Source organism: Engraulis encrasicolus, chromosome 13, assembly GCF_034702125.1.
Source record: "Engraulis encrasicolus isolate BLACKSEA-1 chromosome 13, IST_EnEncr_1.0, whole genome shotgun sequence".
Taxonomy (NCBI): Eukaryota; Metazoa; Chordata; class Actinopteri; order Clupeiformes; family Engraulidae; genus Engraulis; species Engraulis encrasicolus.
This window is the reverse complement of record NC_085869.1, coordinates 33,364,197-33,380,654: the sequence shown is the minus strand read 5'-3', so window position 1 is coordinate 33,380,654 and position 16,458 is coordinate 33,364,197. Positions and strand designations below refer to the sequence as shown.

The 16,458-nt window shown below is 43.5% G+C and overlaps 1 protein-coding gene across 1 annotated transcript in view; it reads left to right on the top strand.

The window, feature by feature from the left end:
• spegb (striated muscle enriched protein kinase b) overlaps window positions 1-16,458 on the top strand; it is a 111,648-nt gene that overhangs the window by 64,559 nt on the left and 30,631 nt on the right. The window contains exons 8-20 of the mRNA XM_063213764.1: window positions 572-753; window positions 2,133-2,221; window positions 2,422-2,597; window positions 5,063-5,323; window positions 5,844-6,002; window positions 7,723-7,912; window positions 8,658-8,887; window positions 9,955-10,074; window positions 10,452-10,556; window positions 12,129-12,335; window positions 13,085-13,208; window positions 13,452-13,624; window positions 15,547-15,659. Coding sequence (XP_063069834.1) covers window positions 572-753; window positions 2,133-2,221; window positions 2,422-2,597; window positions 5,063-5,323; window positions 5,844-6,002; window positions 7,723-7,912; window positions 8,658-8,887; window positions 9,955-10,074; window positions 10,452-10,556; window positions 12,129-12,335; window positions 13,085-13,208; window positions 13,452-13,624; window positions 15,547-15,659 — 2,129 coding nt within the window. The remainder of the gene's footprint in view (window positions 1-571; window positions 754-2,132; window positions 2,222-2,421; window positions 2,598-5,062; window positions 5,324-5,843; window positions 6,003-7,722; window positions 7,913-8,657; window positions 8,888-9,954; window positions 10,075-10,451; window positions 10,557-12,128; window positions 12,336-13,084; window positions 13,209-13,451; window positions 13,625-15,546; window positions 15,660-16,458) is intronic.

Here is a 16,458-nt window from a genome sequence, read left to right as displayed (position 1 = left end):
TATCCTTGGGGAAGCCATTGCCAAATGGTTAGGGACTCGGACTTCAATTCAGAGGGTTGCAGAGGCAAATCCCTGCGGAGGTGGAGGCGAGGATGCGCTTGCAAGCGAATCATGCTGCCCTGGCAATGTGTGACTTTTGTGAATGGGCAGTGTGAGATGTAGTGTCAAATTAGGTCGCAACACTGCTTCAACTTTGCGATTCACTCACAAGGGGCGACCAAGATTTCAAACAGTTTTGATTTTCTTGCGACCATACGATTGCTGATCGCTAGTTTTTCGTGAGGTGAAATCGGTTGTCGTTACCCCATGTAGACTACACGATGCGAGACTCACGATTGACCTCCGACTGAATCAAAAATGTTCCTGGTTCCCAAAAAAGTCATGCAACTGACAAATCGTGACAAAATCGGGCCAAAAATCGCACATTGTATGCCTGGCATTACCGAGGTGTCTGGTCTGCAGAGCCCGCACTGGACTTTCTATTCTATTCTAATCTATTCTACGCTATTCTTTTCTATTCTATGCTAATATATTCTACGCTATTCTTTTCTATTCTATGCTGCGTCCACAGAGCCGTCACCGGAGCAGAGAGGTAACCTTGGAGTGCCCATGGACATAGCCAGCCCCATCACGTCCGATGAGGAGTACCTGAGCCCCATGGAGGAGAGCATGGACTACGGCAGCTCCTACAAGACCATTATGGACAACAAGGCCATCATGGACCCACGCTTCAGAGAGCCACCCGCCTTCCAGGTATGGGGCTGTTCCTCACCACACCGGCGATTAAGAGACAGAGGATTGCTGGACTGTGTAGCAAGAGCAAAACGAGCGATAGAAGTGACACAGTATGCCCATTGCCCACTACAGCAGAATGCAAGCATTCCAAAATTCGGTAACACTTTATTTTAGGGATACATCTATAAGCACTAATACATACAATGTTAATGCCTGCATAAGTAACTTGTAAGGCATGTACCAAGCAAACGTTAAGGCCTACTAGGTCCTTACTAAGGTTAAATTGGTAATAAATCCCTTATTGTGCATGAACAAGACATTTGCGAATACATGCCTAACAAATGTTTGATTTTGCTTTGTACATGCCTTACAAGTTACTTATACAGGCATATTGTATGTATTAGTGCTAATAGATGTATCCCTAAAATAAAGTGTTACCCAAAATTCCAATTGGCTGTGGCTGTTGCCGAATCGCATCATGGCTCATTTGCATAATATTAGCTGAAGTCCAACTACAAACTGTCACTCAAGTCACTCAAATCTCCTCCAGTTGCCCAAATCGCTTTTGCCGCTTCTGTCTCCAGTGACATTGTATACATTAGAAGTGAAAGTACTTTTACAGATGTAGTTACAACATTAGGGGCGTGATATTACATGGTTTCAACTTTGTAATGTCATATTACTTGTTTTGTAATAACATCTGTCAGAGTACTTCTACTTTATAATAATGAGACTGAGCTTGTGAGTGCAGTTTTCTCCACTTTTTAAAATTATTTATTACCTTTTTTGAAATTTGCCAACATTATAAAAAAATATATAAATAAAAACTATGCTCGTTTCTAGAGAACTGGTTACAAGTAGGCTCCAATATTTGAAAAAATAATAATGATGATGATTTGAAACTTGGAAGCACTCAAGATTAACAGAACTTTGAAAGGGTATATCTTCTTGGACCACAATACAGTATCGTGACTCTGTGTATCACGATTTCTCGTTAGATACAATATCATTACAGCCCTACCATATACTTATTTCTTGACTGACTTCATGTTGTTATTGTATTCTTCCTCATGTTTGTGAGTACTCACTGTACCCTACCAACTGGCCTCTGCTTATAGCTTCACTTTCTGAACTTGTGGGTGCACAGATATACTCTCTAGGACTTTAAAAATACAACAAAACAGTGTTTAAAATTAAATCTATTCATCAGATCTAATCCAATCTCCCTTTAGCTCTTAGTTATTTTTATTATTACATGAAATATTACACTGCTGATGTCTCACACACAGCTGGCCGTGGCTAATTTTAGGGGTAACTGTACTACATTAAACTGAAATGTAATGTACTGTCTAATTTTAAAATGTTGCTATAACTAGACCTTCTCCCCTTTTTTCCAGGCCACCATGAATGATCAGTCGGTCATTGAAGGACAGGAGGTGACTATGTCTGTCCGCATGACAGGACAGCCAAAACCCATGTTGTACTGGTATGTATTTGCTACAAAGATAATGTTTAATTTCTGCAAAGATAATGTAACATGCAAACCCATTAATAGTGAGTAGTGCTACTTAAAAAATGAATTGTGTATTGTTGTATCTACTCTGTGATGAAGTTTGATGGCAGAATTCCCAAACATGTATCACACTATGATCACAACTGTTCCCCTATTATGTTGTTTTTCCACAGGCTGAGAGATAGAGTGACGATAAAGACCGGTCAGCGCCACACTGTGCGTGAGACAGAGGAAGGTTTCTTCGAGATGGTGATCAAGTCAGCAGTGAAGTCTGACTCAGGGGTTTACACCTGCAAGATTATTAACGAGTACGGCACTAAGCAGTGCGAAGCTAAACTGGATGTCAACCGTAAGGATGCACACCCACTTTTTTTTTTACCCCTGTTGCCATTGCATGCCATGGCACCATGTAGCACAACATCATTATCTGAAAGAGTTACATGCCAAATGTACCAGAACTGACTATAATTGAAAGACCAAAGAATGGTTGGTTTCGTTGAAGTTCTGTTCTGTTCTATATCAAGACACTATATGTTTTGAGAAAAAAACATACCTGTGTACAATTTTTGCCAGATTTGCTTCTAATTTGGAAGACAGTGAATACATGACAAGTACTTTAGAAAGGAGAGATGTTAGATTGGTAAATGGAATGATCCAGGCCAGAGTCAAATCTGTTTCTGGTTTTACCTGTCTAATTAGGGTCCAACTGGACTGGTAAAATCAGATCTTTTGGGATATGCGGCACTTGAATCAAGGGTTCCATGTCAAGCACAAAGTCCCTGTGAGATGTTGGGGTGGGTGGGTGTCTCTATAGAGTACAGAGGCTTGGCCTCATTAACTGTCTGCCCTCTGACAGTGATGCATCACAGTAAGGTGGAGATCGCTTGCTCGCTTGAAGCCATGCACTCTTTCCCAAAATACTTCAAGCAGACTTTTCATGTCCCTTTGACAATGAATGCTTTGTTTCTTTTTGAGTACTTGTCTGAAATCTGGCACAAAGAACATCACGAGGACACCAAAAGCGTGAAAGAATGCCTTGCTAGTTGTCTTGCCTGCTCTGGTTGGCCTGTGTTGGTAACTGTTATCTGGTTATCTTCTTTTGTTTGCATTTTCAATTTGATGGACTATTGCCTTGCCCAAACGAATATTAATACTGCATAAGGAAATATCTTAACCAAGCGCAAAATGCACTCTGTAAAATGGCTGTTCCAGAAATGCATTAACGCATTGGCCAAAAAAGTAAATAATCAGCATTTCTCCCTAAAATAGGGTGCTAAACTAAACTAAAAAATTCAGACAAATGACAGCCAGAGATTTAAGGTCGGCTGGAGGGTGAGAAATAATTGGTCGGCACCATACCCAAATTTTTCGTATCAGCATTACATTTTGCAGTTAGCACTACCCATCATTATACTGCTCTCTCCTTAGTCAAGATATTCCAACTCGTCTGGCATTGTTTTTCTCAACAGTAAGTGAAAATATCCGGGAATAACAAACAGTGCTGCGCCAAAAGTAAAACTTCTTAATATTCATTTTTTTCCAATAGTATTCTTGAGTCAAGTACAGATTGGGTAAAAAAAATGAGCACCCAGGTTGAATGATAACAACTGTGTTACACAAGTAAGCTGAAAAACGAATTTTTAGAAATGACATTACTATACATTACATTTTTGCCTTTTTCCATATACCGTAATGTATTTTTCCCCAAAACATTTGACCTGTGTGTGAGATGTCTATTCTCCTAGCACTTGTAAAGTTTGTTTTGAGAGCGAAACACAGAACCTAGACAAAGGTACAGACTTCCACTCAAACTTAAGTACTCTTGTCAGCCAACATTACTAAATCTCATCATGCCATCACAACCCTGAGACCTAGGCCTTGTCCACATTAAGCAGGATAAATACAAAGTCGCCTATCCGTAGAACAAACAATCTCCATCCACTTCTGTTGTTTACAGAATTGGTGTCGTGGCAATGTTCCAAGCCCCCGTTTTCTGATTTCTCAACTTAAGTGGTTGTTTGAAAAAGCTCCATTAACCGTGTTTGAATTTGCAATGCTAGTTGGGATGGTAGGTCAAAATAGGAGGACAAAATCATTACACTCAACTGACATTTTTTATCCAAAGTAACTTAGTTATCTACAGGGTATATGGTTACAGTCCCTGGAGCAGTGGGTTTAGGTGTCTTGCTCAAGGGCACCTCAACCATGGGTGGAGGTGTAGGGAGAGGTCAGGGTGGGATTCGAACCTGAAACCCTCTGATCTGAAGTCCACATCCTCAACCACTTGGCCATGGCTACCCCCTTTTACATGCTGCTTAATGTGGACGGTCCCTTAATAAAAATGGCATAATGACGATCCTTTCCCCATACCAACAGCAACTCCAGAGCCTCTGAGACCTAATAAAAACAATATTTGTCCTATCTTTTCCCATCTTCCAACAGCAACCCGATAGAGCTGGGTTTCCCAGCCTTTTTTGGCCCGGGAACCCCATACACATTTTTTTCACAGCAAAATTAAAACATGACTGAGCTACAGAAGTTGTAGGGTATGAAACCTATCGATATTTATAACAGTCTATAATATTGTAAATGGTGTTTTCAAGAGAATGTTGAATAGGCTAGTTATGTTATAGGCCTATGAATTAGTAATATTTATCAGTATTCCTTTTTCACACACTTCCAGACGTTGCAGGCGACCCCATGTGAATTCCCGGCGACCCCAAATGGGTTTTTGACCCCAGCATTGAAAAAAACACCAGAGCCTTTGAGACCTAATAAAGACAACCCTATGATTGTCCTCTCTCTTCCCCACAGCGCCCCCTATAGAGCCTCAGCTGGCCGTCATCCGGCCGGTGAAGGACGTGACGGTGAACGCGGGCGAGACGGCGCTGTTCGAGTGCCACGTGACGGGCCCACAGGACGTGGACGTGGACTGGCTGTCGGACGGCAAGCTCGTCCAGCCGGCGCTGCTCAACTGCAAGATGCATTTTGACGGACGCCGCTGCCGCCTGCTGCTCAACTCCGTACACGAGGACGACAGCGGCACCTACACCTGCAAACTCAGCACAGCTAAAGGTGAGGCAGGTGGACACTGATGGGTGTGTGTGTGTGTGTGTGTGTGTGTGTGTGTGTGTGTGTGTGTGTGTGTGTGTGTGTGTGTGTGTGTGTGTGTGTGTGTGTGTGTGTGTGTGTGTGTGTGTGTGTGTGTGTGTGTGTGTGTGTGTGTGTGTGTGTGTGTGTGTGTGTGTGTGTGTGTGTTGGAGCATGAAGTTGACAGTCTTGTTAACGGGTGTTAGGACTGACCTTGGATTGACCATCTGACTGCCACTCTCTAAGTGTTGGATTGAATTGATCCATCAACCTTTTGATGGTGTCACTCTGCCCTACCACAAGGCAGAGCTTATGTAACCTGTTGTCGGCGCTAATCTTAAGTCTTGACATCCCTCTCTCTCTCTCTCTGTCTCTCTCTCTCTCTCTCTCTCTCTCTCTCTCTCTCCCCTCCTCTCACCCACTCTCTCCCTCTTCCCCCAATCCTCCCAATGCCTGTCTAAGTGTCTACTGACTGTCTAATGCCTGTCTGTCTTTCTTTCCTCAGAGGAGCTGACCTCCAGCGCCAGGCTCCAGGTCATTCCCTCCATCGAGCCGCTCTTCACCCGCAAGCCGGACGTGCTGGAGGTCATCGAGGGCCGCAACGCCCGCTTCGACTGCAAGGTCAGCGGCACGCCCCCGCCCACCGTCGTCTGGAGCCATTTCGGTAAGTGACGGTGGCCACCTACAATACGTGCAGTATCTCCCCTAGGACACTCCCTAAAAGTCACACAACGCACCACCCATCCTACCTGACTCTCTCGGGAGCTTTACAAACTTACTAAGGTCAACCCCCACCCGCACACCCCATCGTCTGGAACCATTTCGACAAGTGACAGTGACCAACTACGTAACGTACAGTAACTCCCCCTGGGGACTCACTGAAGTCACACAGCGCTCGGCCCCTCTGGCCTGACTGGCATACAGGACCTTTTCCCGGTGGGCCGACAGTCCCCAGGGGCCTACGCTGTTGTTTCTTTTTTTAATTGCTTGTCTGTTTCTTTCTTAGGGACTGTACCACAATTTCGAGTGGGCTGCCCATTGGTCCATCCTCATTACGTGTATTGACAGCGAACAGAGTAGAACGGGATATAGTGTGAAAAGGACTATGTACGTGTGAGTGTGAGGATCCATTTTGAACTGAAAATGCCCCAGTGGTTTTTGGTCCCTGACAGTCCAGCCCTGAGTGTACCTGCTATGTAACTCCTAGGGACACACTTGCGTCACACAACACTCGAACCCTCTGACATGACTCTCTGTGGAGGTCACTCTGGAGCAAGACTGTGATGTGTTAAAGTGTCTTGAGTGACGCAAGACGCGAGAGCTTTCAACAGCTTTCAAGCCTTCAACATGTATGACATCATGATTTCTTGCAAGTCTCTTGAGTGGCGCAATGCAATTGGGGATTTCTTTTTTTATTCTTTCACTATAACCCTTAAAGTGATACTGTCCCATTTTTTGAAATAAGCTCATATTACACCTCCCCTTGAGTTAAATAATTGAGTTTTACCTTTATCCTGTACTTTCAACCGCTCTCTGAGAATGGCAGTGCAATTTTTACCTCCATGCTAGCAGTTAACACTGTGTCCTATGAGACCAGCTGGCTGCTAACTGGTCTCATAGGACTCAATGTTAACTGCTAGCTTGGAGGTAAAACCTGCACTGCCATAACCAGAAAAAGGTTGAAAGTTCAGGAGAACGGTAAAACCCTATTATCTAACTCAAGAGGAGGTGTAGTATGAGCTTATTTCCAAAAATGGGACAGTATCACTTTAACACTGTGATGTGTTAAGTGTCTTGAGTGACACAGTTCAATTCAGTGTTTATTATTTATTTTCATAAACAACATATGACATTGTGATGTGCTAACTTGTCCTGTGTGATGCACCTTAGTCGGGATTTATGTATGTTTAGTCGTTTGTATGACACAATGTATTTTTTTAAGTTGCTTTTTTATTTTTAGTCACAGAAGACATTGATAATAACTATTTCTATAGCACAATTGCATACAAGGCATGCAGCTCAACATGCTTAACAGATAGATAAACAACAATGTTAAAAATAAAAAATAATGGAGTGAGGCAGAAAAGATAGATAAAAACAGAAGAAATCAGATAGAGAAAACAAGACAAACAGAAAAAATAAGTAAATAATAATAAAGGAATAAAATGAAAGAAAAATGGAATGGAGGAGTTGAAGGAAGTAAAGAGATAAATAGAAATGTAAGAGGCATAAAGTCCGCAAGAGTTTAGGCCCAAAAAACAAGTGGTACTGTATATAGTCATAGGGAATAGGGCACGCAGATGTTGTGACGTATTGAGCATTGTTGAGTGACGCCATTCGGTTGGTTACTTACGGTGTTTTATTTTCCGCTGTGTCCTTGGCAGACCATCTTCTGGAGGAGAACGAGGACATCCGCATCCTGAAGGAAGGGGGGCGCCACTCGTTGGTCATCTCCCACGTCTGCACGGAGGAGGAGGGGCTCTACACGGTGGTGGCCCGCAACACCCACGGCGTCATCGAGTGCTCGGCTGAGCTCTACGTGCAGGAGCCCCGGCCTGCCATCTCCTCGCAAATGTGAGCTTGAACGAAACGATGTACAGTTCACGTCACACACTCACTTTTGCTAGTGCTTTATTCTTTTTTGAGCTGAGATCATGTCTAGAAACCTCAGCCTGTCATCCCTTCACAAATATGAGTTTTTTTATGTACTGTATGTTATTCTCTATGTTCCCGCTCTGTATGAAAAGGGTTATAGCCTCTTCATGCACTCTATTCCCCTGGCTAAACGCTGTAGCAGTTAGTGAAAAGACTTGACTACCATGCTACTACACTACTTCAATATGTCATGGAGTCTATAGCAATCCTTAATGACTTGTCATTGACATTCTGGTAACAGCAAATGTATAGCAGGGGCAATGTCTTCAATGGTCATGATGCTAGTTGTATTGTTCACTAACAGTCCACTACATTACATTACAATTACAGTAACGGACGCTTTTATCCAAAGCGATTAACAGTTATTTACAGGGTATTGGGTATAGTTCCGGGGGCAATGTGGGGATAGGTGCCTTGCTCATGATCACTTCAGCCATGGCTGGAGTTGTAGGGAGAGGTAAGGGTGGGATTTGATCTTAAGACCATTACACTAAGACCACGGCTGCCCAGTTGCATTATAGCAACACAGCTATGACATTACAGACGGTCCTAATCACAGATTAACACGTGATCATTACCATTTTGCTAACAATAAGCGTATATATAACAGTGGCTCTGCATGAGAAGGGTTTTTAATCGAGCTTCTTGTTTTGCTCTCCAACAGGGCAAAGCTGGAGAAGATGCCGTCCATTCCCGAGGAGCCGGAGGTGCCGGAGAACGAGGTGGAGCGCTTCACCATGCCCGACTTCGTCAAGCCGCTGTACGACCTGGACGTCATCGAGGGGAAGGAGGCGGTTCTCAAGTGCAAAGTGGCCGGGCTCCCGTACCCCACCATCTGCTGGTTCCACAACGGCATCAAGATCGCTAGTACAGAGGACCGGAAGATGACACAATGTTAGTAATACTGTGACTAAAGAAGCACTGGGTCAGAGAGAGTAGAGAGAGAGAGGTTCCATTGGCCCATTGTTTCCGGGTTCTATTATTGCAAGGGGGAGGGGGGGGGGATCCCCCTTTAGGCAGACCTAGGCAGACCTAAGGACTGTTCTATTCAATGCTAGGAGCATTATGACACGCCCCTTTAGGCAGACCGGAACCTGGTCATGTTAGGTGCCCATAGCAACCTATTATGGTGGCATATCTCTATATACTTAAAGAATCTCTGACTGGGTAGTTCAGTCGCTAATGCTAGGTACTGTAGAATAGAACATTTTAGAATACAATACAATACAATACAATACAATACAAATTGTAATTTATTGATTTATTGTAGTGCAGTCGTTTACGCAAGGTACTGTACAGTAGAATATTTTAGAATATAATACAATACAATACAAATTGTAATTTATTGTCATTATACACAGTATATTGAGATTTTAAGCCTCCCTATGAGGTTGACAGTCATTGTTAGAGGAACATAATCCTTAGTGCAAGTATGTGTGAGAATTGTGACAGATTTTGAGGAAGAAGCTGTCCTTCAGCCTATTGGTTCTGGCTGGTATTGAGACATATCAACTGCTGCTACTGCTGAAATATAGCGTGTTGTTCTGCCCCTAATGATCTATGGGTCTTTTACGGCTTACACAGACCCGTCGTGGTCTTTACTAGGCTCTCTGCGGAAACAAGCATGTCACTGAAGTGCTGGGACACGACATGTTATTTATGCTTCCACTACCCACACTCATGACTGACTCACACTTGCATGTCACCCCATGTGTTGTTCCCGCTCTCCCCCTCTCTTCCCTCTCTCCTCTCTCCATCTCCTGCCTCATCCATCCTGTCACTACCTCTTCCCCCTCCCCTCTCCCCTCTCCCTTCTCCTCATCTCCGACACCTCCGTCATCCCACCATCCCGTCTCTCGCCTTTCTCTCTCCTCTCCCCACTCCCCACTCCCCTCTCCCTCTTTTCCCAATCTCCCACTTCCCCCACCCCTCCTAACACCACCCTCTCTCCCCCTCCACAGTCAGGGACATTCACAGCCTGGTGATCCGCTCGGTGTGCCATGCCCACGGTGGCGTCTACAAAAGTGTCATCTCCAACAAGGTGGGCAAAGCCACCTGCTATGCCCATCTGTACGTGACAGGTGAGTGGCGCTCCATAGAGCCATATACAGATAGTAGCATCATCCTCACCACTACCTTGAAGAAAAGGTGAAGCATATTTCTTTGAGGTCTATGAAAGGAACACAACATGAGTGGATAAAATGTTAATCTTCTAAAAAAAAATTGAATGAATTTAATTAAAATAATGTAAGTGAATCAAGTTTCAATTAATTAAATTGAGTACATGCCCTGCCAGAGGTGACGCTGATGCTCGATATCTAACGGATGAAGCTATACAGTATTTATTCCCACTACTTTCTTTGTTTCTTTTTTGTGTTTGTTTGGTTGTTTGTTTATGTCTTCCTTTCTGCCTTCCTTTCTGTCTTTCTTTTTTTTTCCTGTCTTTCTTGTTTTTCAGACATTATTCCTGACCCTCCTGATGGTGCTCCGATGGTGGAATCCATCACTGGCAAGACCATCACCTTGAAGTGGAAGAAACCAAAGAGGCTGGATCCCTCCATCGGTATGGCTATCCATCATTCTTCACTCACTGTGGCAATATAATATCTTGCACATTTTGGAAAAGATACAAATTGCTATAGCCGTACAGGGTCATTTTTAATGCCCGCTTTTGGCAGGCAGTTTAATCCTCTTGGTCCTTGTTCTTCTGCTCTAGAGAAAAAAAAGTTAGGGGCACCATAAGATAGCCAATGACTTTGATCTGATCTTCTTAATTGCTTTTCAACCGTAGTTTTACGGGCTCCTCAAAACTGGCTTCAAACAGGTCAAGATAAACTGCTGTGCTGACGCTCCCTGTTGTAAAATGTTATCGTTCCTGTTTTGATGTCTTTTTGACATGCTGCCAAGAACTGTTGTCGTCGTTGTTGTTGCCCCTGAAAATATAATATAATAAAAGCCCAGGTGAAATGGCTTCAGGGGGGTCGACACCAGTGTGTCATTGTCACAATTTGGTTTGACATCAACACACTGCTAGCCTGACAAGCCAGACTATGATATGACATGTACAGTCTACTGTAGGGTCAGTCCATAGGCAAAACTGAAGGTTGTGGATGGAACCAATGGTTGCCACTCAAGGTGTATAGCTCTTTCATGCAGAGGGGATCGCTGGTGATCCTATTCACTGTTTGTTGGAAAGGCTCAATTATTATGTAGTTAAGCAGCTTAACTACATAATAACAACATTGTTGTGATACTGAAAGAGTCTTAAGTAACATATTAGTGCACATTTAGCCTCTTTCTGAATTGTCTGCAATAAAGTACAGTGGTCCTCACCAATTTTTTGATGTTTGCTGCAGCAGTCTCGGTTATTTGGCTAGGGGTTTTTCTTTTGCCTAAAGACATTTAAGAGTTTTTATCTTTTACCTGACATGTTTCGAAGGTGTTACTTCCGTCTTCATCAGATGGTCACTGTGATGGTGATGAGAAGCGTGCTTTAAAATCAGCTGATGTTGCTGGTGTTTAAGTTAGACAGTTAGACATAATGAACCTAATACATTTGGATAGGGGTGTTCAGTGGTATTCCCTAAAAAGTTTGAAAGCATAATATGGCTTGTGTATTTTTTTTTATTTGCCATTTTGTGAATGAAAGAAAAAAAAAACCCCACATATTTTCAAAATGCTAAAACGCAACAAAAGCTATGTTTCGCTACAAAACTTGACTTAGTGAGTGGCACATTCTTGAAGATAAATGTTTAGGGTGGTTTTAAGATCAGATATGGACATGCCCATAGACGGCCATTCTAAATCATCTTGAGGCAAAATCGTTGAAGTGTGCCATGCAGCAGGCGCTAGACTCCATCCAGTGGCTTTACACGGCAGTTCAAGTTACATTGTCACAATTAAGTTTGACATAAGCACACTGCTAATCTGACAAGCCAGACTACGTATGGCATGATGTAATGTATAGGCCTAGTCTATAATCAGTCTGAGGCAAACAGTGAAATTTGTGGGTGGTACCAACTATTGGCAGTGAAACCAAAAATATTTCTCATGCTACCCTTGACGTACGGTAATTGTACTGTATGTTGAAATTGGCTAGAATTTCACTGCTACCGTTCTTTGCTTGTGACTGCAGACCCCAGCACGCTGATGTACGCTGTGCAGCAGCAGGCCCTGGGCTCCATCCAGTGGACCATCGTGGCCTCCTGCCTGAAGGAGACCAGCTACACGGTGAGCCAGCTGACCAAGGGCGTGCGCTACGCCTTCAGAGTGCTCTCCATCACCAGCAAGTGCTTCAGCAAGCCCTCCGCCGCCACAGACCCTGTGCAGCTCGTAGACAGAGGTGAGATATGGATGATGGTGTGTGTGTCAGAGAGAGAGAGAGAGAGAGAGAGAGAGAGAGAGAGAGAGAAAGAGAAAGAGAAAAATCAAATGTAGACCTTGGTCAACTTCTAGACTTGGAACTCATGGACCATGAGTGATGGAGAGATATGGAAACGGTACCAGGCCAAAAGTAGAAAACCAGTCTGTGTGTGAAAGAGAATAAGACAATGTCAAAAATAAAAGAAGAGAGGAAAAGAAGAACAAAAGTGCTGCTATGTGCAGTGCAGTAGGAGTTGGGTTGTATCATGCCTTCTTGACTGCAACCTGATTGCTCCTTGCAAGATTACAATATATTACATATTTGGCAGATGCTTCTTAACCAATGCAACTTACAATTGAGGACATAATCATAGCCAACAACACTTGCCGATACAAAATACGCAGGAAATATACTGTACAGAACAATAAGTGCTGATGCAAAGTAGTGTTATGCATTAGCATGCACACTAACATACACAATAGTGTCTAGCCCGGGACTGGGTTAGCTGAAGCATTAGTGCAGTAAATAGTCAGGAAAGAGTCTTTACTTGATTATTGAAGTTTGAGAGAGATGTGCCTTGGCAATCCAGGAAATCTGCATTAATCCTTCATTCATTACCACCTCGGAAGTCTCATGGAAGTTGTAGTGGGGAATGCGCATGGAAGTGTATCCTATTGTAATGTAAAATGGGAGAGCTTATCTTGGCTTGCTATCTCTGCCCTCCACAGGTCCCTATCTCCAGGAGATCCCCGTCATCACAGACAAGCCAGACGTGGTGTACGCCGTGGAGAACCAACCAGTCAGCATCAGCATCACGCTCAACCACGTCAACGCCACGGTGGCCTGGAAAAGGTAGAGTACTAAGAGTAGAGTAACATTTATTAATCCCAGTCTAGTAGCATACATACATAAATACAGAATACACAAGACATGATACACATTATCATGCTGAGGGCACCTTTTCCCAAAAAGGGCTTAGGCATTCAGCAGGCGTTTTTTTTGCAGGTTTTGCAGGGTGAAGTGTCTAGAATAGCAATCAAAACATCAGTAACTATGTCTGGAAAAATAACAATCACAATCCCATGATGTTCACAGGAGAGGGGCCACTCTTGTGAATCGGCCCGGCATGTTTGAGATGACCATGCCCGATGATAATCAGCACACCCTGAAGCTGGGGAAGGTGAAGGCCACAGACGCCGGCCAGTTCACCTGCGTGGCCAGCAACCCCTACGGCAGCGACCAGTGCACCTTCTCCCTGGAGCTCGCAGGTGAGGCCCCGTCTGCAGTCTTGAGTGCTTTTTTATTACATTACATTGCATTGCATTTGGCAGACGCTTTATAACCAAAGCGACTAACAAACGAGGACATAATCATAGCCAGTATCACTAGCAGATACAAAGTGCACAGGAAATTTATAGAACAACAAGTGCAGATGCAAAGAAGGGTTAGTGGTTTTTTTTGTACGGTACACATACTGTACATAGCCTGCATATCATGTCAAGAGTCTGGCCTGGGGCTAGAGCAGCTTAAACATTAGTCTAGTAGATGAGAGTCTTTACTTGCTTCTTGAAGGCTGCAAGAGATGTGCTTAGTCTTGCTGCCTCTGGGAGACCGTTCCACCACTTGGGTACAACAACAGAGAGTCCATCAGATTCTGAGGGGAGATTGAAAGTTAAAGCGCATCATGTTGCGATAGTTTAAAAACCTGGATGTGTAGACTTTTGAAAGGCACATGGTCTCTGACTAAAACAGAGCAGGGCTGGACTAGTAATCGAAAACCTGATGTGTCGTAGTCTGTATTTGAAAGTAGGTAAATGATTCCAGAGACAGGAAGCTGCCACAGCAATATCACGGCACCCTTTGTGCTTGAGGTTGGGCCGGGTAGGGCAACATGAAGCCGGTGTTCTGGTAGGCCTACAGCTCGACTCATCGCGACTGTGCCGCAACTTTTTGCTTTACGATTGATTGAGCTGTGTTTGTGCCCAATCGAAAAGCAAAAAGTGGCGGCCAAGTCAAGCTGTAGGCCTACCAGAAAAACGGCAGTGGAAAAGACCCTACAGAGGAGACCTGTGTCAGCAGATCTGAATGACCTGGGTGCAAAGTACTGCTGAAGAAAGTCAGAGATGTACATGGTACATAGGGGCCTGGCCATGAAGTGACTTAGCAACTAAAATAAGTATTTTAAATTGAATTCTAAAACTGATGGGGAGCTAGTGCAGAGAGGAGAGGACAGGAGTGATGTGCTCCTGCCTCTTTATGCCCATTAAAAACCTAGCAGCAACATTCTGCACCAACTGCAGGCGAGATAGCTGGGTCAAAGTAAAGGGAGTTGCAGTCATGCGGCCAAGATGTTATGAAGGCATGGGAAATTGTTTCTAGATCTTGAAGAGACAGTGAGGGCTGGTGGTTAAATGTGTTAATAGTTGTCCAACAAACCATTAATTAAGTGCTACCTGCTTCCATATGAAGTAGGCCTACATAATATATTATAGTATATTTCGACGTCTGTTTCTCCAGTTAACCTTAGACTTCTGTTGTTTAATTTCGGCTTCAATACACTTTTTCACACAAGTCTTTCCATATACAGTATATTGACAAATACAATTTTTGTTGTGTGAGGGAAGATGTGATATCGTAGGATGCCTTTTCCTGGCAATAGTATACTACATATTGACACTGAATCCATTGTCAATATACTTGTGTTCAATGCTAAGTCCAGAATGCACACACAAAGGAAGCAACCATACTGTAGATGAGCTGTAGAGCTGCCTGAGGTTACAGTCTCCAGCTCGAGAGACAATCGCATCTGATCTTCACTGCTAATGAAATTACTCTCCATGCTGCCATGCTCCCATCCTGAGGCCATGGGCTGAGAAAAGGTGAATAGTGTACGGTTGAAACCTGGGCTTCTGTGTACTATGGTCTTCATGCAAAGAGATTGAACTGTGTGAGAACGTTTGGAGCATTTGTAATTTATGTATTCATACAGCATATTGTTTTTAGGTGATTAGGTTATACAGAATAGACAGCCAAAGGGCTCAAAGGATGAATTTCACACAACAAAAATGTCGATTGTACATGACGAAATTTCAGCTGAAGGCTATTTTGAAATCGGTTGCTAATGAAATGCCCTGTCTGGAAAAGCCATTTGAATGCTCTGTTCAGGTTGTTTTATTGATCTGTCTGTTAGCTCCGCCGACGTTCGAGACCATCATGGAGGACCTGGACGTCAACGTGGGAGAGACGCCTCGCTTTGCTGTGGTGGTGGAAGGAAAGCCCATCCCAGACATCCTTTGGTTCAAGGTACAGTATGGCCCTCAATCTATTTTCATAACAAGCATTTTTAATAAAAACAAAATACACAGCATATTTTCATTTGCTTTTGCTTAAATGTAATATCATCCAAATCCTGTATTGCATTTCTATTCTGTTCACTTCACATACCGAGAGAAGCTGTAAAAAACACAATTTATTCAGCATTTTTATGTCGCTTTTTTAAGTTAGGCTAATTGTCTATGCCCCATTTTTGTTCACACTTGGAAGGGCTGTGAACACGCAAAGATATAACAATAGATGAACTGAGGAAAGGCAATAAAAATAGACATAAAAGAAGCTAAAAACAACACCAAAGAGCCCCAGTGGCAACAACAAAGCTTTTTTCCAGAGCTACATGGGTGCTAACGTGATCCATGAGTGTCATTTGGGTCACAGTGAGCAGTACTATGGCAGGCTAAGTAAGTGCATTATGTTTGGTATGCTCCTGATTTGATCAGTGGAACAGGTAGCAGACTTGTGTTTTATCCATCCAGAATGTGTTTGTGTCACAAGATAAGAGTTGAATCAAGCACTCAACACACACACACACACACACACACACACACACACACACACACACACACACACACACACACACACACACACACACACACACACACACACACACACACACACACACACACACACACACACACACACACACACACACACACACAAAGTATTTGTTTTCCCTCCATGTTCTTATATAATCTGCTGTTTCAGTAGAGCGGAGTCACGCTGAGTTCCCCTGGTGTGTTTTTTCCCCCTCATCTCCATTTCCCCCACG